Genomic DNA, 17,718 nt, shown 5'->3' on the forward strand with positions numbered 1-17,718 from the left:
ACATAGAGCAGAAACACCTATTGCTTCTGTAACTTATTCCTCCACCTAAAATATTTAAAATTAATGGGGTGTAGCAACTGGTAATTTACATTCATACAAAGCACATTTTGATTTCCAAGTTTATATTCAATAATATATGTAATGAAATCTGCATTGTCTTCCTTCCTTTTGATGTCTAAGGGTAGCTTTTTGTTTTACAGAACCAAATATCATAATTATTTCTATACTATGGAATTCACCCTGGACAGATTTTTGTCTTAACTGTACTCACAACCTATGTCTGAATTCTGCAAATGTGCTTATTAGTTGTGCATCTGAAAATAGTGTGCACTCACCTTTTTGCAGACAAAGTCACCAGGTAAATAGATAGTGGATTTCAATCTTAGCAACATGTCATAAATCATCTGGTTGTCACAATTCTATATAAAGAGAAAAATAATTCTTATAGACACAGCAAAAGGCCACTATCTCAAATGAATTACAAACACAATGGAAATAAATAGTAATGGATTCTGTCTGTATTAGCACTAAAATATTAGTTGCCAGTGGATATGAACTTGACCCAAAATTTGGAAAAAAAGATATCTGAAGCATAATGATTAGACTTTGCAACTTGATCAGGTAGGTCTGGGTGAGAATTCTGTCTATACTTATTATTATGCAGTCTGTCATGCCCTCTGTTTCCTAATCTGTAAAATGGTTATAGAAATGGTGCAGAAATGGTGCTTATCTCATAAATAAAACTTAGCATGGTTCTTAATCAATGATAGTTATTAATGATTGTGACTATTAGTACATTAGGACTCAAATAGATCACAATCTTTGTAGATATTTTTCTTATATCATCTTTCATACCATTATTAGGTATTATTTAACTTTTCAAACTTATATGTCTTTCTTCCCCAACTGAATTATCATTTTCTTAGGGGCAGGGAAAATTTCATAATAAATATGAAAGAAAATCTGTTGAGTGAATGTTTATATTCACTTTAATATTATAAGAAACAAATTTTGTTTGTTAAAATAAATGTCTATGTGTATATTTTGTCTAAGTAATCATAATTTATATGATAAAGAAAAATTTATAGACGTTTCAAAAATCCCACTTTATAGTGGCTTTGAGTCTTTTGCTTTCACCAAATATTTTTATCTTTTCTCCCAGAAGTGCAAACATGTAGCAATTTTCCTTTTGTAGTTGGCCCTGCTCACCCTTTAGGGGAATTAGGATTTTGTAGAGAAATAATCATAAAGTCAGTAGTAGAGGAAGGAGGAGGAGAAGCAGAGGGCCTGCCCCCAATTTGTGGATTGGCTGATCCTTTCTTTAGTAATCACTAGTTTTCAGTAATGGTTTCTGTAGCAGACACTTGACCTAGATCCATATGAAATTTAGACCTCAGGGTTGCTTAGCTGATAAGGAAAGTTAATCATTTATGATTGAAATATCTTCACGTAGCCAATGGTGAGAAGCATTCAGACAAACTTGGTGTTAGAATTTTAAAACTTCATTTGAGAAAGGATAGCTTCTGGCTGTCCAGAACGGAAAAAAGACCAAGGCCAGAAGAAATACCTTTTGAAAAAAAATTATAATCATTCAAATATATTAATTGTACCAATTAGTGGGTTTCACTGTGACATTTCCATACACAAATATGTTGGGCTTTGATCAAATTCCCCCTCCCTCTTCCTGCCTTCCTCAGTCCCACAGGATCAGTGTAGCTGGATTTTATTGCTAGATCTATTTTAAGATTTATGAGGATCATACTGATCTCCATAGTGGCTGTACTAATTTACATTCCCACCGACAGCATTACAAGGGTTTTGCTCTGCATCCTTGCCAATATTTATTATTTTTGTTTTTTGATAATTGCCATTCTGACTGTAAATAGGTAGAACCTCAACAAAGTTTGGATTTGAATTTCCTTGACAGTTAAAGATGTTGAACATTTTTTCATATGTTTCTTGGTCATTTGTATTTCTTCTTTTGTGAAGTATCTGTTCAGATCATTTGTCTCTTCATTAACTGGATTATTTGTTCTTTTGTTGTTACCTGTTTTCAGTTCTTTATGTATTCTGGATATTAATCCTCTGTCAGATGAATAATTTGATTCCCACCTTTCATATATTTTTGGATTTTTAAAATTTGTTCTAATTAGTTATACATGACAGTAGAATGCATTTTGACACATCATGCATGAATGGAGTATAACTTCTCATTCCCACCTTTTCTATTTGTATCCCTCTTCTTTCTTTCTCTTTAGACTAGTTATTCTGGCTAAATTTTAAGTACTATAGTGAATAGATGTCTTTTGGCTATCATTTTTGCTAAAGCAAATCAAAGACAATTATTTTCAAAAAAATTTTTTAGTAAAAAAAAAAAGTAAAAAAGTTGTTTTTAGCAAAAATTCTCCAAGTAAATGACTCATTTGCTCAATTAAATGCTATCATCATTTCAGAATTATTTTATTTCAATAATTGGTATTCTTATCATCAAAACTCACTTAGAAAATTCAAAAACTTGCTCTATATATCTTCTCCACTAAGGAAAGTCAGCATCTTTGACATTTTAAAGAAAATCCATTAGAAATATGCTTGTGGATAAACCATTGACTGTGATACTCCCACTCCTTGATCTATACTCAAAGGACTTAAAATCAGCATACTACAGCCACATCAATGTTTATAGCAGCTCAATTCACAATAGCTAGACTGTGGAACCAATCTAGATGCCCTTCAATAGATGAATGGATAAACAAACTGTGGTATATATATACAATGGTATATTATTTAGCTATAAAGCAGAATAGAATTATGGTATTTGCAGGTAAATGGACAGAGTTGGAGAATATCATGCTGAGTGAGATAAACCAACCCCCAAAAAACCAAAGGCCGAAAGATTTCTCTGATAAGTGGATAATGATACATAATGGAGAGGGGGAGGGGGTAATGGAAGAATGGAGGAAGGATAGATTGTGTAGATGGAAAAGAGGGGGGGAGGGGGGGAGGAGGAAAGATAATGGAATGAGATAAACATAATCCTATGTACATATATGATTGCACAAATGGTGTGACTCTACTTCGTGTACAACGAGAGAAATGAAAAGTTGTACCCCATTTGTAAACAATGAATCAAAAAAAAAAAAAAAGAAATATGCTTGTGGATTCTTAAACATGTACAGTCATCCCTCCCTCCATATCTGGGGTAATTGGCTCAAGGATCCCTTGCAGACACCATCTGTGGATGCTCTAGTTCCTCATATGAAATGGATGATGTTTGCAAATAACCTATGGACATCCTCCTTTGTACTTTAAACTATCTCTAGGTTACTTATAATACCTAATATAATGTAAATACTATGTAAGTTGTTCTTGCATTGTTTAGTGAATAATTACAATCAAAAGGTCTGTACATGTTTCATAGAAACACATTTTTTCTCTAATATTTTTAATCCAAGTTTGTTTGAATCTGTAGGTATAGAACCCACAGATAACAGAGAGATGACTATACATGTCTGGGATGATACTGTAATGGAAATAGCTCTTATTCATACCCATGGAGAAGATTATAAATGATTAGAAATAGAAGATCTCAAAAAACTTAACATTTATTTTATATGTTTGATTTTATTTTTGGCATTAATTTTTACAATTGAAGTTATAATTTGTGGATATAAACTATTAAATGGAAAATTTCAGAAATAAAAATTCACAAATTTTAAATGCCATCATTCTAGTGTAATGAAACCTTGTGCTCTCCAGCTCTGTCTCACCCAGAACATGAATCAGCCCTTTGCTCAGCATGTTCATGCTACCCATCATGATTCTCTTAGGGGAGTCTCAGCTATCTGATTGACTGTTGTGGTATCTCAGTGCTTCTGTTCAAGTAACCCTTATTTTAGTTAATTATGGCCCCAAAGTGCAAGACTAGTAATATAGGCCTTTTGGTTATGCCAGTAAGAAGACACAAAGCACTTCCTTTAAGTGAAAATTCTCAAGAAAATTAATTGTATGCTAAGGTTACTGAGATCTATGGTAAGAACAAATCTTTCACCCATTAAATTGTGAATAAGGAAAAAGAAATTCATGCTAGTTGATTGTTGTACCTCAAATCGCAAAAGTTACAGCCACTATATTCAACAGGTGCTTAGATAAGATTGAAAAGGCATTAACTTACTGGTTTTTGGCATTCACTGGGAGTCATGGAATGTATCCCCTATGGATAAAGAGGGTCTACTGAATTGTTTTCGGTACTGAGAAAATTGTCAATGTATAGGAGATAAAATAATAAAATTTGAGTATATTGGCTAAAATATTTGTAGATTAGATTACTGTAGAGTGATTAAAATAAACTCTATATTAATGTACACAATGAGACTCAACAAACAAGGTCTTCTGAACAAAGAAATATATGTAATATATTCAGTGTTACATAACATAAGAATTACCACATGAAATACTGCCTGCTATTTCTGTCTATACAGATAAAAAAATAAAATTATAAAACTAAGAATTGAGCCAGATGTGGTGATGCATGCCTGTAATCCCAGCTGCTGAGGCAGGAGGCTGAGGCAGGAGGATTGTGAGTTCAACACCAGCCTCAGCAAAATGGAGGTGCTAAGCAACTCAGCAAGACCCTGTCTCTAAATAAAATACAAAATAAGGCTGGGGATGTAGCTTAGTGGTCAAGTGTCCCTGAATTCAATCCTACTACGACCCCCTACCCCAAAATAATTGAAAAGACAACAACTTTAAAAAATCATTTTAGTGGCTGCCTCTGGGGAAGGAAGATGGAGAGTGGATCTGAAGAGAACAAATGAGATTTTAAGTTAAATTTTATTTATTTAAAATTTTAATGGAAATAAAAATAAAAATTTCTCTTTCTTCATGGGGAAACACTCTTCTGTCCTTCAGGTGAGCTCACTGGAAGGACTAGTAAATGAGACCAAATCAATGGAAAGTGTTAGACCAACCTAGGAGATAAGCCTCTAAAATAGCTAAACAAACAATTAGTGCTCTGCTCAGTAGGAACACAGAGAGCACTTACATCAATGGTTTTTAAGCTCATAGTTTGAATTGTCTGAGAGAAAAGCATTTGCACTATTTTAAATAGAGCTTTTTGTTAACATAGTTGGATAAAACATGGATAAATCATGCAAACTGAACACAGCAAATGTATGTAGTAAAAACTTAACAATTTGTTTCACCAATTAAGTGACTCTATTCCCTAACTATTGCTTTATGGAAAGGTGCCACTGGCTTTGAGCAGCTGTGATTTAGGACTAAATCCTTGTCATCTGGATTTAGGCTTAGTGAAATGAATTATGATATTCTTCTATTTTATGATGTGTTAGGAAACTATTATCTTTTTCTTTTTTCTCCACAAAATGATTATTTTCTCAACACACTTTTCCCCATTATTGAATGATTGAAAAGAATTATGTCCTGGGGTTAGGTGTATTTTCTTGTTGTTGTTGTTTGTTTTGTTTTTTATTTTCCTTTGTGACTTAGCTCCATTTCTTTGATAGAAATCATTAGGAAGTTTTCTGATCTGCAGAAAATCAGAGCACAGTCATTATTTCATAAATGTCCCTTTTTCTGGAAAGCGAGAGTACCTATTTAGGCATCAACATGAACAAATTATTACATGATGTTTGCATTAAGTTTTATTCTTTTGCTAACTTAACCTGTTTACTTCTTCCAACCTCTGTATGATGCTTGGCATTAAGGAATGCATTGTCATCGATACTGGTTTTTAGATGAAGGATCAACATCTCTGGGAGTTCTATTGACTTTCCCTGAGATCATACATTCAGCAGGTGTCAGAAGAAGAGTTTTTATCTACTTCCTAAGTAACCTGAGGTTGAGATGTATGTATTATTCACTGCTGCATCCCCAGTGTCTCATGAAGGTTTGGGACATGCTAGATAGTAAATAAATATGGGCTGATATAGGGAATAATACTGTTAGACGTTATTTCATTTTGAACAATGAAAAATTCAGTACTTTAAAAACTGTGTATTACATATTGAGTAAAGATTCTGAAGATTTGAAGAGAGTTGCAGGAAATCCTATTTTTATTCAAAACAACCTACAGGTTAGTAGTTTCTGTATGCAGGAAATTCTTTAACAATGACAAACTCTGAACACAACAGTAAAGTTGGTAAAACTTATCTTTGAAATGCTTACCTTTTTAGTCTTATAGGATTTATCCATTTCAAGGTTAAGTTTTACTTTCTTGAAAACAGAACTTAAGATATCATCAGCAACCTCACTGTGAACTTAAGACATCCCCAAGTGCATGCAGGGCTTTTTCCAACTCAGCTTTGTTTATTGTAAAAGGGAATGCTTTGCTTTATTTTAAACTCCATTTCCCTCAAACAAGCAAATGATGTTATGTGTCTATGGCAGGGATTTCTGAATTCAGTTGCCTTTAACATTGATTATGCCAGCGATGCTACCAATTGGGAGCTGTCGAGAGCAGCAGAGTCTAATGTGGTAAATAATTTGCCAGGTACCATGATGTGATAGATTATCAATTCTAAATTTGAATGGTATTAGACTTAACCCTACACCCAATAGTTTTAAACACCAGAAGTTATTTCCATCAATCTTTCCTTGAGAACTGACAATAATTTCATTTCTCCAGAAGTGGTACAGAGACAAAGTTGGAAGTCATACACTGGATGGAAACCTAAGGATGAAATAATCCATCCTGAAGTGATCAAGTAAGGTCACATGAAGAACTTGATTTTACTTGCATCCTATGTACCAGATACACATAGAAGCACTTTCTTTGTTAGAACCGCTTAATCATCACAAAACAGCTAAGTTAGTTATCTTATGCTTATTTAGATTTCCTCACCCTATTGAGGGGCCCTGAAGAGCAAAGACAGTACAGATTCAGTAACTGAGGGTATTCCCCTACTGCTTAGCCCAGTCCCTTGCACAAAGAAACTACTTAGTTGAATGTAAGTATAAACTGTATAGTTGAATGAAGCTCATCTAAGTTATAAGCTCTCTGTTCAAAATACTTCGAAAAGTCTAGCAATATACTTTATCACTGATACCATCATGGTAAAAATGACACTTGGCAAAAATGATACATAGTTTCACTGTAATGGCTCTGATTTTAGGCCCTGGTGAGTAAATGGGTGATGGCATTATCTTGGTAGGATGTCACTGCTGGGAACCTGTGAGTGATAGAGATCATTTTCCCATTCCCATTCTATTCTTGGCTCAGACGGTCACTCACATGCAAATGTTTCCTCCTCATCTTTCCTACTATAGAAGCCAGAGCTTTTCCAGGCGCTATTTTCCACATAATCACAATATGTCACAGGTTCCAGTAAGAGGGTTGTTTGGGATTGGTTCTGTATTCTTATCAGAGCAGCAAAAAGACACATTGTACCTTCCAGACTGGTGGTAAGTACCTACATTCCAATTTTGGTTTATCTGGGTCACTAGTTTCCTTCTGTTGAGCAGGCTTTTTTTGGTTTGCTTGTTTCTAAGGAATGCAATTTTAATCTTTAACCACGAGGTGGTGCAACAGAACCTTTATTAAATTTTCTCCCATTTCTGCTAATTTAGTGGCAGAGACACAGTGTGATTTCCCTAGTGTTTAATTTGATAAAATATATTTAAAAATCAAAATCAGAATAAGAAGTCATCAAAAAGGAGGGAAAATTACCCAATCTTTTAGAAATGAATTGCTCCTTATTAATTTAATACTTGTGCTGAGCCCTGGAATAACATGAAATCTGCATGGAAGAGAAGCCATTTTGTGAAAAATTTAAAAAAATTATAATGTGGCTCTTCATCTTGAAGCTATTTGAAAACTCTAATCACCCTATGTTGAAGCAGCAAACCTTACTAATTAACCACAACTGATTGAAGCAAAGCTTTAGTGAAAATTTGTGACTCTAATTCTACCTGCCTTGATTAGGAGGGAAGAACACATGAGATTCAGGGTATTTTTAAATAGGAGAATAGAAAGGTGTATGTGAATTTACAGCTCTAAGTGATGTGTCAAGTTTAAGTCTATGTAAATGAACAAAGAAGGCTCACTTTATGCTTAACTTTTGACTCTCGTGAAGATTCTTCTTGTTCCTTGTTGCTATAGTTTGGGTCTGAATTTTCCCCTGAAGTCCCATGGGCTCCCAAGGCTTGTTCCCAGCCTGTGAAGTCATTAGGGAAGTTAAGTCACTGGGGGCTGTGCCCTTCAGGGGGACATTAGGATCCTGGTTCTTCCTCTCTCTCTCTCTTTTTCTCTCTCTCTCTCTCTGTTTCTTGGCCACCATGAGGTGAACAGGTCTTCTCCAGTACACGATCCTGCCCATGGTGTACTGTACTGCTACAGGCCCAAAGCCACAGGGTCTAGAGATTATAGACTGTAAACTCTGAACCTATGAGCCAAAATAAACCTTTCCTCCTTATAAGTTGATTTTTTCAGGTATTTCATCATAGTGATAGAAAGCTGACTTAAATTCACAACCATTTTATCTGTTATCCAGATAGAGTTGGTAGGGAACTGAAATGTAACATCAAACACTGGTTAAATTCACAGACTGTGGAGTGTCATTGCATAGAGCTCTGTGACCTAAGTCAGGTATGCTGTTGCCTTCTTTGTAAAATAGGGATAGTAACAAAGCTTTTGTAAGAAGTGTATTAGTTTATTAGAACTGTCATAACAAACTACTACAGACTGTGTGGTTTAAACAGCAAAAATAATTTTCTCACAGTTTTGGAGGCTAAAAGTCTGATTAAGGTGTTGGCAGACCTGGATTCTTCTGAGGACTCTCTCAGTTTGCAGGTGGCTGCCTTCTCACTGTGTCCTCAAATGATCTATTGTCTGTACACATTTCTTTAGTGCCTCTCTGCGTATTCACATTTCCTTTTTTTATGAGGATACCAGTCAAATTGGATTAGGACCCACCTAAGGGCCTCGTTTTAATTCTCTTTAAAGACCCTATCTCCAAATGCAGTCATATTCTGAGGTTCAAGGGTCTGGAGCTTCAACATTTTAAATTTGGGGGAGAGACACAATTCAGCCCATAACAAGAGTTTCCGAGAGATTTAACTAAAATAAGGTGATGAAGTAGTTGGCATACTGTGGTACACAGCATGCTCTCAATACGAAGCAAATATTATTTTCATGAAAGCATATGTATTTATTTTAAAATTCAGGGTCAACAACAGTTGGGTTTCTTACCTTTTGCTTAATTTCGTTCACATAGCCTTGACAGTGCTCAGGGCATGTAGGAATTGGATATACCAAGTGTAAGGTGACAATTTTGTTGGAATTGAAGGATTATGGATAACATGGAGGACCTTCACGGGACATTGTCCTTAACGATAATTTATGATACCATAACATTGCTTACATTATTCCTGCCAAGGGACATCATGATACTCACTAATAGAGAAACAAATTTTACAAGTCCGAAAGGAAAAACATCAAAGCACATTTGTACTACCAGGGCAAATTTGAATATAATGTAAAATTAAAGCAAAAGACATAAGTCTTTTGAGAAACTGAAGCAAGTTTATTTCATTCAGTATCATTCTCTGGTGGTAACAAATTCTACAAGATCTGTATTCATTCTCAAATTTATAAAATGTAGAAAAGTTCTGAAAAATTTTGGCCGAAGGCCCAAGACATAAACCTAAAACATTCCTTTGGGCATCTGAAAAGAGACATTTATGTATTTAATAATTTTCAATATCTTTTGTTAATCTTATTTTGAAGAACAGAAGGATGTAAAGTCTGACAGCCACTCTCCAATCTTGGGGCTGGATGTCCTGGTTTCTGTCTCTCTCTCTTCCTGCCTACCATTGGGAGATATGGAAGATCCTTTTTTTTTGGAAGATTCTTTTTCAGGGAGAATTCAAGATATGTCTGACAGCTGCCCTTCACTGTATCCTTGGAAGTTCTGGTCTCTTCAATGTAGCACCACTTTTTGTCTTTGTAAAATAAATCTATCTTGTCTGTTTTCTCCTTTGTCTATAGGAATTGGGCCCACACCACACAGTCTGGCTTCAACTCACCTTTCTAGAGTTCCCTTTGGTTAGCATCCCACACTCTAGCTCCCAAGACTTCCCTTTCAGTGAACAGGTTTATATTTTCACACATGTCTGAACCTCCAGACACCTCTACTTTCTCACTCCACAGGTTCCTACGTGTTCTCCCTGCTCACACCTCGAATGTTCCCTCTTGTACGCTTAGTCCCTGCTATAAAGGCAGCTCTCAGTGAACGCAGTGGACTGCTTCAGAAGCCATGCAGGGCATAAATGATGAGACCCAAGGTGTGGGATCACTATTCAACCTAATCCCTTCTTAAAAAGTAACAGATTTGTATAAAACGCTAAGACCGTCTCCATGAAAATAAATTCAGAAAGATTCCATACCTACTTATTTCCTATTTCATTTGACTTTAGGAAAAAACAAACCAAAAGAAAAACAACAACAACAACAACTTCTTCATTAAGCAGAAAATAAACGGATGCTTTCTGGAAGGAACCACATCCTTAATAGAAATGCCATGAAAAAATTTATGTTTGTATGCAATATTAGCAAGATGTGAAGATTTAACCTTTTTTTTCTCAGTCAGATGCTCCTGATTGGACGGATATTCAAAATCATGTTTAAAAGCAAAGGAGAAACTATGAATTAGAAAATTGGTAACTTCCAAAATTGGAGAAAATCCTATAAAAGTTATTGGTATTGAAAGTGTTTTTATCCCTCTTTAGGAAAAAAGCAAAGAGTTGTCACTTATTCTCAATCAATCTGGACATTAAGGTTTAGAGATTTTAGAGACGTTAAGGTTTAAAACCTTACCTTGTAAAATATTATCAGTAGAATCTAATGGTGTTCATACACTTTTGACCACTATGCGCAGTAAAACAATTTTGCTGGGCATGGCGGTACACACTTGTAATCTCAGCTACTCAGAAGGCTGAGGAAGGAACATGGCAAGTTTGAGGCTAGGTTGGTCTATTTAGCCAGACCCTATCTCAATATAAAAAATAAAAAGGGATAGGGATGTGGCTCAGTGGTTGAGTGCTTGCCTAGCATATGCAAGTTCCTGGAGTCAATCCCCAATATTGAAAAAATATATATAAAAAACAAAACAAAAAAAAGACATAAAGTTTCATTGAACTTAGTAGTACCCACCCTTCCTTAGTATGCACTCTGATATTTTCTCTTTTATTTTGTATGCTGGTTGTGATTCACTTAATTGAATTCATGAACCCCCCAATAGATGACAAGCTACAGTGTGAAATCATTTATCTCCAGAGACCTGATAACCAATGTAGAATCCCTTTCATATGCTACCTGACAGAAGACCAGAAAACTCTTTCCATGATGCGTCTGCTTTTCCTGGAGCATCCATTGTGGGAAAGCTCCCATCGGAAATTGGAAATTACTTTCCTATAATCTTCAAGAATTGTTACCAGTGCATCCTTCCTCCCTCCTGCACTCTCTGCCTCTCTAAGACCTTTAATAAGCTATGCTTTGTGTGAGAAATTGCACTGTGTAGCAGATACAGAGACAGGACGAAGCTTGGTTTCCCTAGGAGGTTTTACTCTAGTTTAGGTGTCTGAAATTTAGAAAAGGAGTTTACATGAGAAGGTCAAGGGTGTATGTTTTCTCTCAAATGTAGAAACTAGAGAGAAAAAAGAAAAGATAGGTTGAGGGGAATCATATGAAAATCCAAGGGAGATCAGTAGAGGAAAGGGACCAGAGGGAGGGAGGAGAGGAGAAAAAGGAGAAGTACTGGGGAGTGCTATTGGCCAAATCATATTGTTATATTGGGTGCATGTACAAATATGTCACTTCAGATCCCACTAATATGTACAACTATAATGCACCAATAGAAATATGGAAGAAAAAAAAGAAAAGGAGTGTATAGCTCAGTGCTATTTTGCGGAACAGTATAAAGTCTTATTCTTTTAAAAACAAACTTAAGTATACAGAACTTCTGCTAGCCTCGAGTGGATTTTCTCCCACAACTTCCTCAGCATCTACACAATATTTTTGGAGACCATTCTTCTTCTTTTAATAAATGGAAGTATAATTTACATGCAGTGAAATATACAGATATAAAGAGAGAGTTGGATCAATTTTGACAAAGGTATATACTTGTATACCATAACTAAAAAGAAACAATACATTTCCCTCACTCCAAAATTTCTGTCATGCCTCTTCATAATCAATATCCCAATTTCTACTCCCCACTAGAAACAATCATTCATTTGATTTCTGATATTGAAGAATAATTTTATGAGGTCATTCTTTCATGATCTTTGTGGCCCACAACTCAACCTATACTCATACCTTCAGCCAAAGAGAATTAAATTCATAAGCATCCTTCTTAAAACTGGTTATTTGCAATGTGATGTTAGCCCAGATATAATTTCAACATCAAAGAAACCAATACTATGTCAAAATGTAAGACAATTTCATACATGATTCTGTTGACTCAAGGAATTTAAAGTCAAATAAAACTCCTATGTCTAAAACAAATTGTTATAAAACTATTGCTTTTCTTTTTTGCATTTGTAATATTTTAATTTTGAACCTAAGTTCAAAATTTTACCTTTTTGCTGTTGTGGTTTAATATTGTTGGCTTTGCTCATTGTGTTAAGTATTCGGTTAATTTCCAATTTTGTAATTAACACATTTTAAACTATTCCTTTCTACTTTGTATTATCTGCCAATTTGAATATCACACCTTTTTTTTTATCTTCATCAAGATCTTGATGGAAATCTAGACCAGGACTCAATGAAGAAGAGTCTTATGATATTGATCTAACTTTACTATCCTACGGAGTCATCGGTTAACCAAACATTGGGAGTGACCATGCCTAACCATTTTGCTGTACAGTTTCTTCTTCATTTTGTCTCCAGCAGCAGTGATTATGTATTTTCAAGGCATATGCTTTCGTGTAGATTACATTTTCTTTTCTGTCTACATTCACATTTTAGGTGATCATATTGAGTACCATAGTTTGAATTACATCAAAATGTTGATAAGCCCAAATTTATGGTTACAGTTTGGACCTCTCCTATGAACACAGCTTAATAAATCAAACAGCCCACCTGACATTTCCATCTGGAACTCTTAACAGTCACCTCAAACTAACAAATCTATCTTAGTCTGTTTGTGTTGCTATAACAAAATACCATATACCATATAGTTTATAAATAATAGAACTTTGTTTTTCAAGTTCTGACAGCTAAGAAGTCCAACATCAAGGTGTTGGCAGGTTTGTCATCAGTTGAAAGCTGCTCTCTCTTCCAAGGTGGAATCTGTCACTATGTTCCCTGGAAGGGAGGAATGTGGTATGCTCATAAAAGCATTCCTTAAACATTTAGCCTTTTTTTTTTTTTTTAAACTGGGGATTGAACCCAGAGGTGCTTAACCACTGAGCCATCTCCCCAGCCCTTTTAAATATTTTATTTAGAGACAGGGTCTCATTGAGTTGCTTAGGGCCTCACTAAGTTGCTGAGGCTGGCTTCGAACTTGTGATTCTCCTGCCTCAGTCTCCCTAGCCTCTGGGATTATAGGCCTGTGCCACCACACCAGGCAACCTTCAGCCTTTTTATAAGGGTGCTAATCACATTTATAAGGCACAGTCTTTACGACTTAACCACTACCGAAAGGCCATACCTCTTAATAATGCTGCTCTGGGGATTGAATTTCAACATGAATTTCAGAAGGGACACCATTATTCCAACCATAACACGGTTGTTTTCTAACCCCCTCAGTCTATACTTACTCTAAAACTTCCTTTTTGAAAATAGTATCTTCGTTCTTCCTGTTCCTCAGGCCTAGATCCTTGGAGTCATCCTGTATCCTTTCTTGTTTCCAACTCTGTTTACACAATCAAACAGCAAGAACTGCAGGCTCTTTGGAACATACCTAATATCTGGACTCTTCTCAATGATGGGTCTACTACTACCCTGGGGCCTGTCGCTGTCTTGTCTTCTGTAGGTGGTTACAATGATTTCCATTTGATCTCTTCACCTTCAGCACTTGCTTCTTGAGGTCCCCACCCAGCAGGAAAGATAACCCTTTTCAAAATCGTCTCAAATAATTTTCTGCTCAAGATTCTCAGTGCCTTTACAAGTCAGAGTACAGTCTTTCCAAAAATCTATACTACAACCTCCCAGGCCTTCTATTAACTTGACCCCTTCCATGTCCTCCGCGTCAGCCCTTCTCTCGGGCTTCTCTTGCTTTTCATCATCCTAACTTTGTTCTGGTCCTTCTGGCCTCCTTGTTGTGTATTCTCAGCTCAGAGTTTCCTCTTGTGCATCCTCCTGTGATATTCCCCATGCCCCATCCCCTTCTCTCCTCTCCATATCTGCACATGTCACTCCTTTGCCTCCCTCAGTCCTCGGTTCAAATGCTCAAATGCATTTCATCTGGGAGTCCTTTCCTGAGCAGTACCACCCTCACCTTCCTTAACCTCTTCAATCTTGTTTATGGCACAATCACCTCCTCATGTAATATATTATTTTGTATTCTCTTTTTCTGACATTTAAATTCCACATATATATTAGTTTTCAACTGTTGAATGCCCAGTGGTTAAAATGGTGTCATAGTAGGAACTCAGGAAATATTTGTTGAATGAGCTAATTGAATAGATGAATCAGTGAATGCCACACATAGACTCAAATCTAAGGAGAAATAAACTTCTATGTAGTATAATGCATAAAGAAAACTTATATGTAGTATAATGCATAAAGAAAGGAGAAAAATTAAAAACATCCCAAAGACAAAAATTCCTTTTTTTTTTCCCTAAAAATGAAAAGTCTCTAAGTTTAAATTTGGCCATATTTAAAAGTCAAAATCCAAAGCATTTGTAACAGGAAACCAGATTAGGCATGATTCTCTGTCAGGCCAATCCGGAGCTTACCTGTAAGGGCTTATATATTTCCAAGGTACCTTCATAAATGGAAGGGGATGCACTTACTAGCCAAGACATAGAACTGTAGAGTTTAATTATATTTAAATTAATGCAAGAAGAATCTGAAGAACTCTTCTTCTTTGACACCAATTAGAAGAGAGAGGCTTCTAAAGAGTAGGTTGTCTGTGGGGAGAGACCTATAATTTATTTGACTCTTATAAATTCTCCAGGTTATTTTGACTTTGTTAAAACATAAGAAAGAAATCATAAATACTGTATAAAGCAAGAGCCTAGATTTTGCAGGGAAACTGATATGGTGTCTTTCTATTAATTGTAAAAGTACTTGCCTTAAACAATTCAACTTTGCTGATGATGCTGAAGTTCATATCAATGGCGAGCGATAACTGCATTGTAGTCGGCAGGGTCTCAAGCAATTCAGACTCATCTTTGTAAAGATATACACATTGACCCAATAAGGAGAAAAATTAATCAAAGTACAAGTAGAAAATTAAAAAAATAAAGAAAACAAAATGCAAACTGTTTCATAAATAAATGGATATATCACATTCTTTATTTTCATTATATCTATTGGACCTATGTACTTATTGCAACAGCACTCTTATGCTCATGAGAGGAAAGAGGTATTTTACAATGACACACTGAAAAATCCTAGAACTTTGTGTTTGCTGAAATCTTAGATATGAAATTTAATGATCATGAGACAGAGGCTAGTGCACAAGCTGAGCTGGGAAAAGGATCTAGCTCTTGATTTTTGCTTCTATTATTTGCAGACTAACATCCTAGGGATGGCAAATAATAATGAGCGCCAGGTGGTGTTTGAAAGTGTACAGAGCTCTGTCATATCCATTATCGTATTTGACCCTTATGACAACCCTAAGGGTAAGTGTTCTCATTCCTACTTTGCAGAAAGAAGAAAAACAAAAAGAACTGAAACCCACAGAGGCTGTAAGTGACTTGCTGTATTAAGCATAATTAATAGGTGGCTCAGCTGGGAATGGAATCTAAAGAAGAAATGTGCTAAGTGAGTAAATTCAAATTATTCTTATTTACTTGCTTATTAACTCAATAAAGAATGTGAATACATTACAGATTTTTCTTCATGTGAATTAGATGATGGGCCTTCTGGCTGACAAAATGTTTCATAAACAAAAATGTCTATTCTTAATGTCTAGTATGCCCAGGGTTTATGAGAATTAATTATTTTGATGTTTATATTTATTTAGAAAACAGAAAAATAGCTATATTATATTCCTATGTTGATGCCAGTGTAGATTCTAAAACTGAACATCTTCCACATAAAACATGGTTTCCAGTTTCTGAGGGCTGTTTGTGTCTAGTTTCCTCCTAGGACAAGGCTCTGGGTCAGTATCTGCAGCTGTTGAAGGGATGAGGGAGGAGGCACTGCTCCTTCCCTTGCTTCTTTCCCACTTGAAATGCCCTCAGGAGTGTGGTGAATGCCCAAGAGAGAGGCTTGTTGCTTTGGTCACTCAGGAAGAGGTTCCAAACATGAGGCTGTACTCCCTGAAGAGTGGCAGAAAGGTGAAAATTTCCTACTCCCAATAACCAAAGGGTCCTTTCTGCTCTTAGGCACATTTGCGATTTGAGAATCTCATGTTTGCACTGGAGTTAGTGGTTTTATTATTATATTTTTGACTTCTCAGTGGCACCAATTCTTATCTTTAGAGAACAAACTAAAAATTGAATTTGATTATTGTTAATCAGCATATTATCTTCATCTTGTTTTATAACTCTTTAATATAAAGTATCTTAACTCCTATATTATAGTACTATTAGTTGTCAACATTAGTTATTAAGACTCTCTCAGAAGGAACTGTATGTCCTACTATAGAATGGAGGTGGCCTAAAAATTTGCTGTTATTTTTGAGTACTCTGTTCCCAGGAAGAGGGTGCTGTCCCAGAAAGAGCAACGGTTTGGAGAACAGACACAGGTCTGAGTTCCAATTGGCCCCTTGTTGGCTGTGTTCTTGACCACTTTTCTCAGTTAGGGCCTCAGCTGTTTCCTTGTCTCCTAAAAGGGGTTGATAACAATTTTCCTGATTTCCTGATACGAGGCAAAATGTGTAATACTTAGCTTCCAGTAGGCACTGAATAAAAATCTAAGCATTTTCTTTCAAGATTTGCCTTACCAACAAGATATGGTTTCATATTTAAGAAAAGAAAAAAAATCCCATGGTACTAAATTAATACTTTAAAGATCACTTAATTGCTTTTCAATATTTTGTTCAAATTCAATTCATCTCCCCTTCTACCATACCTAATTTTTATTATATGACAAGATTTGAAGGAATTTAATCAGTAATCTGTCATGCTTACCTAGCATTCTTTGAGAGTCCCATGTATATTCAAACCAAGTCCGAACTCGAGTCTGCACACTTTGAGGAATGGAGTAAGTGTTCATGTAGGCAGTGGTATTATCCATGCTGGCACGGAAGTTGTTCTGATTGGCTGTGGCTGCCCCGATTACATCTCTCATCTAAAATGAGAAACATGGTCACACTATATCCAGTAGAGGAACTGTAGGAGTTTCTAAAAGTCCAGTTGATTAAATGTTCTTATACATTCTCTTCTAATACCCTGACTTGATTCCAACCACACTGATACTGGATGCTAACTTCATCCATTTCCACAAAATACTGGGCAAATCACATTCTCTCTCTGATTCAAAGAGAACAATAACAAGATCTGTCATCCTAACCATGTGAGATTTTTTGTGAAGATTCTGTCACATAATGCATGTGGCTATACAAAATCTTCTTTGTGTACTTGGAT

At 35.7% G+C, this 17,718-nt stretch overlaps 1 protein-coding gene across 1 annotated transcript in view; it reads right to left on the reverse strand.

Annotated features, from left to right (window-relative positions):
* The window catches only part of CNGB3 (cyclic nucleotide gated channel subunit beta 3), a 141,305-nt gene that overhangs the window by 27,146 nt on the left and 96,441 nt on the right, over nucleotides 1–17,718 (reverse strand). The window contains exons 12-14 of the mRNA XM_079146608.1: nucleotides 17,263–17,422; nucleotides 15,255–15,352; nucleotides 336–419 (exon numbers count right to left, since the gene is read on the reverse strand). Of these exons, the coding sequence (XP_079002734.1) occupies nucleotides 336–419; nucleotides 15,255–15,352; nucleotides 17,263–17,422 (342 nt within the window). The remainder of the gene's footprint in view (nucleotides 1–335; nucleotides 420–15,254; nucleotides 15,353–17,262; nucleotides 17,423–17,718) is intronic.

The sequence above is a fragment of the Sciurus vulgaris genome (genome assembly GCF_902686455.1).
Source record: "Sciurus vulgaris genome assembly, chromosome: 1".
NCBI lineage: Eukaryota > Metazoa > Chordata > Mammalia > Rodentia > Sciuridae > Sciurus > Sciurus vulgaris.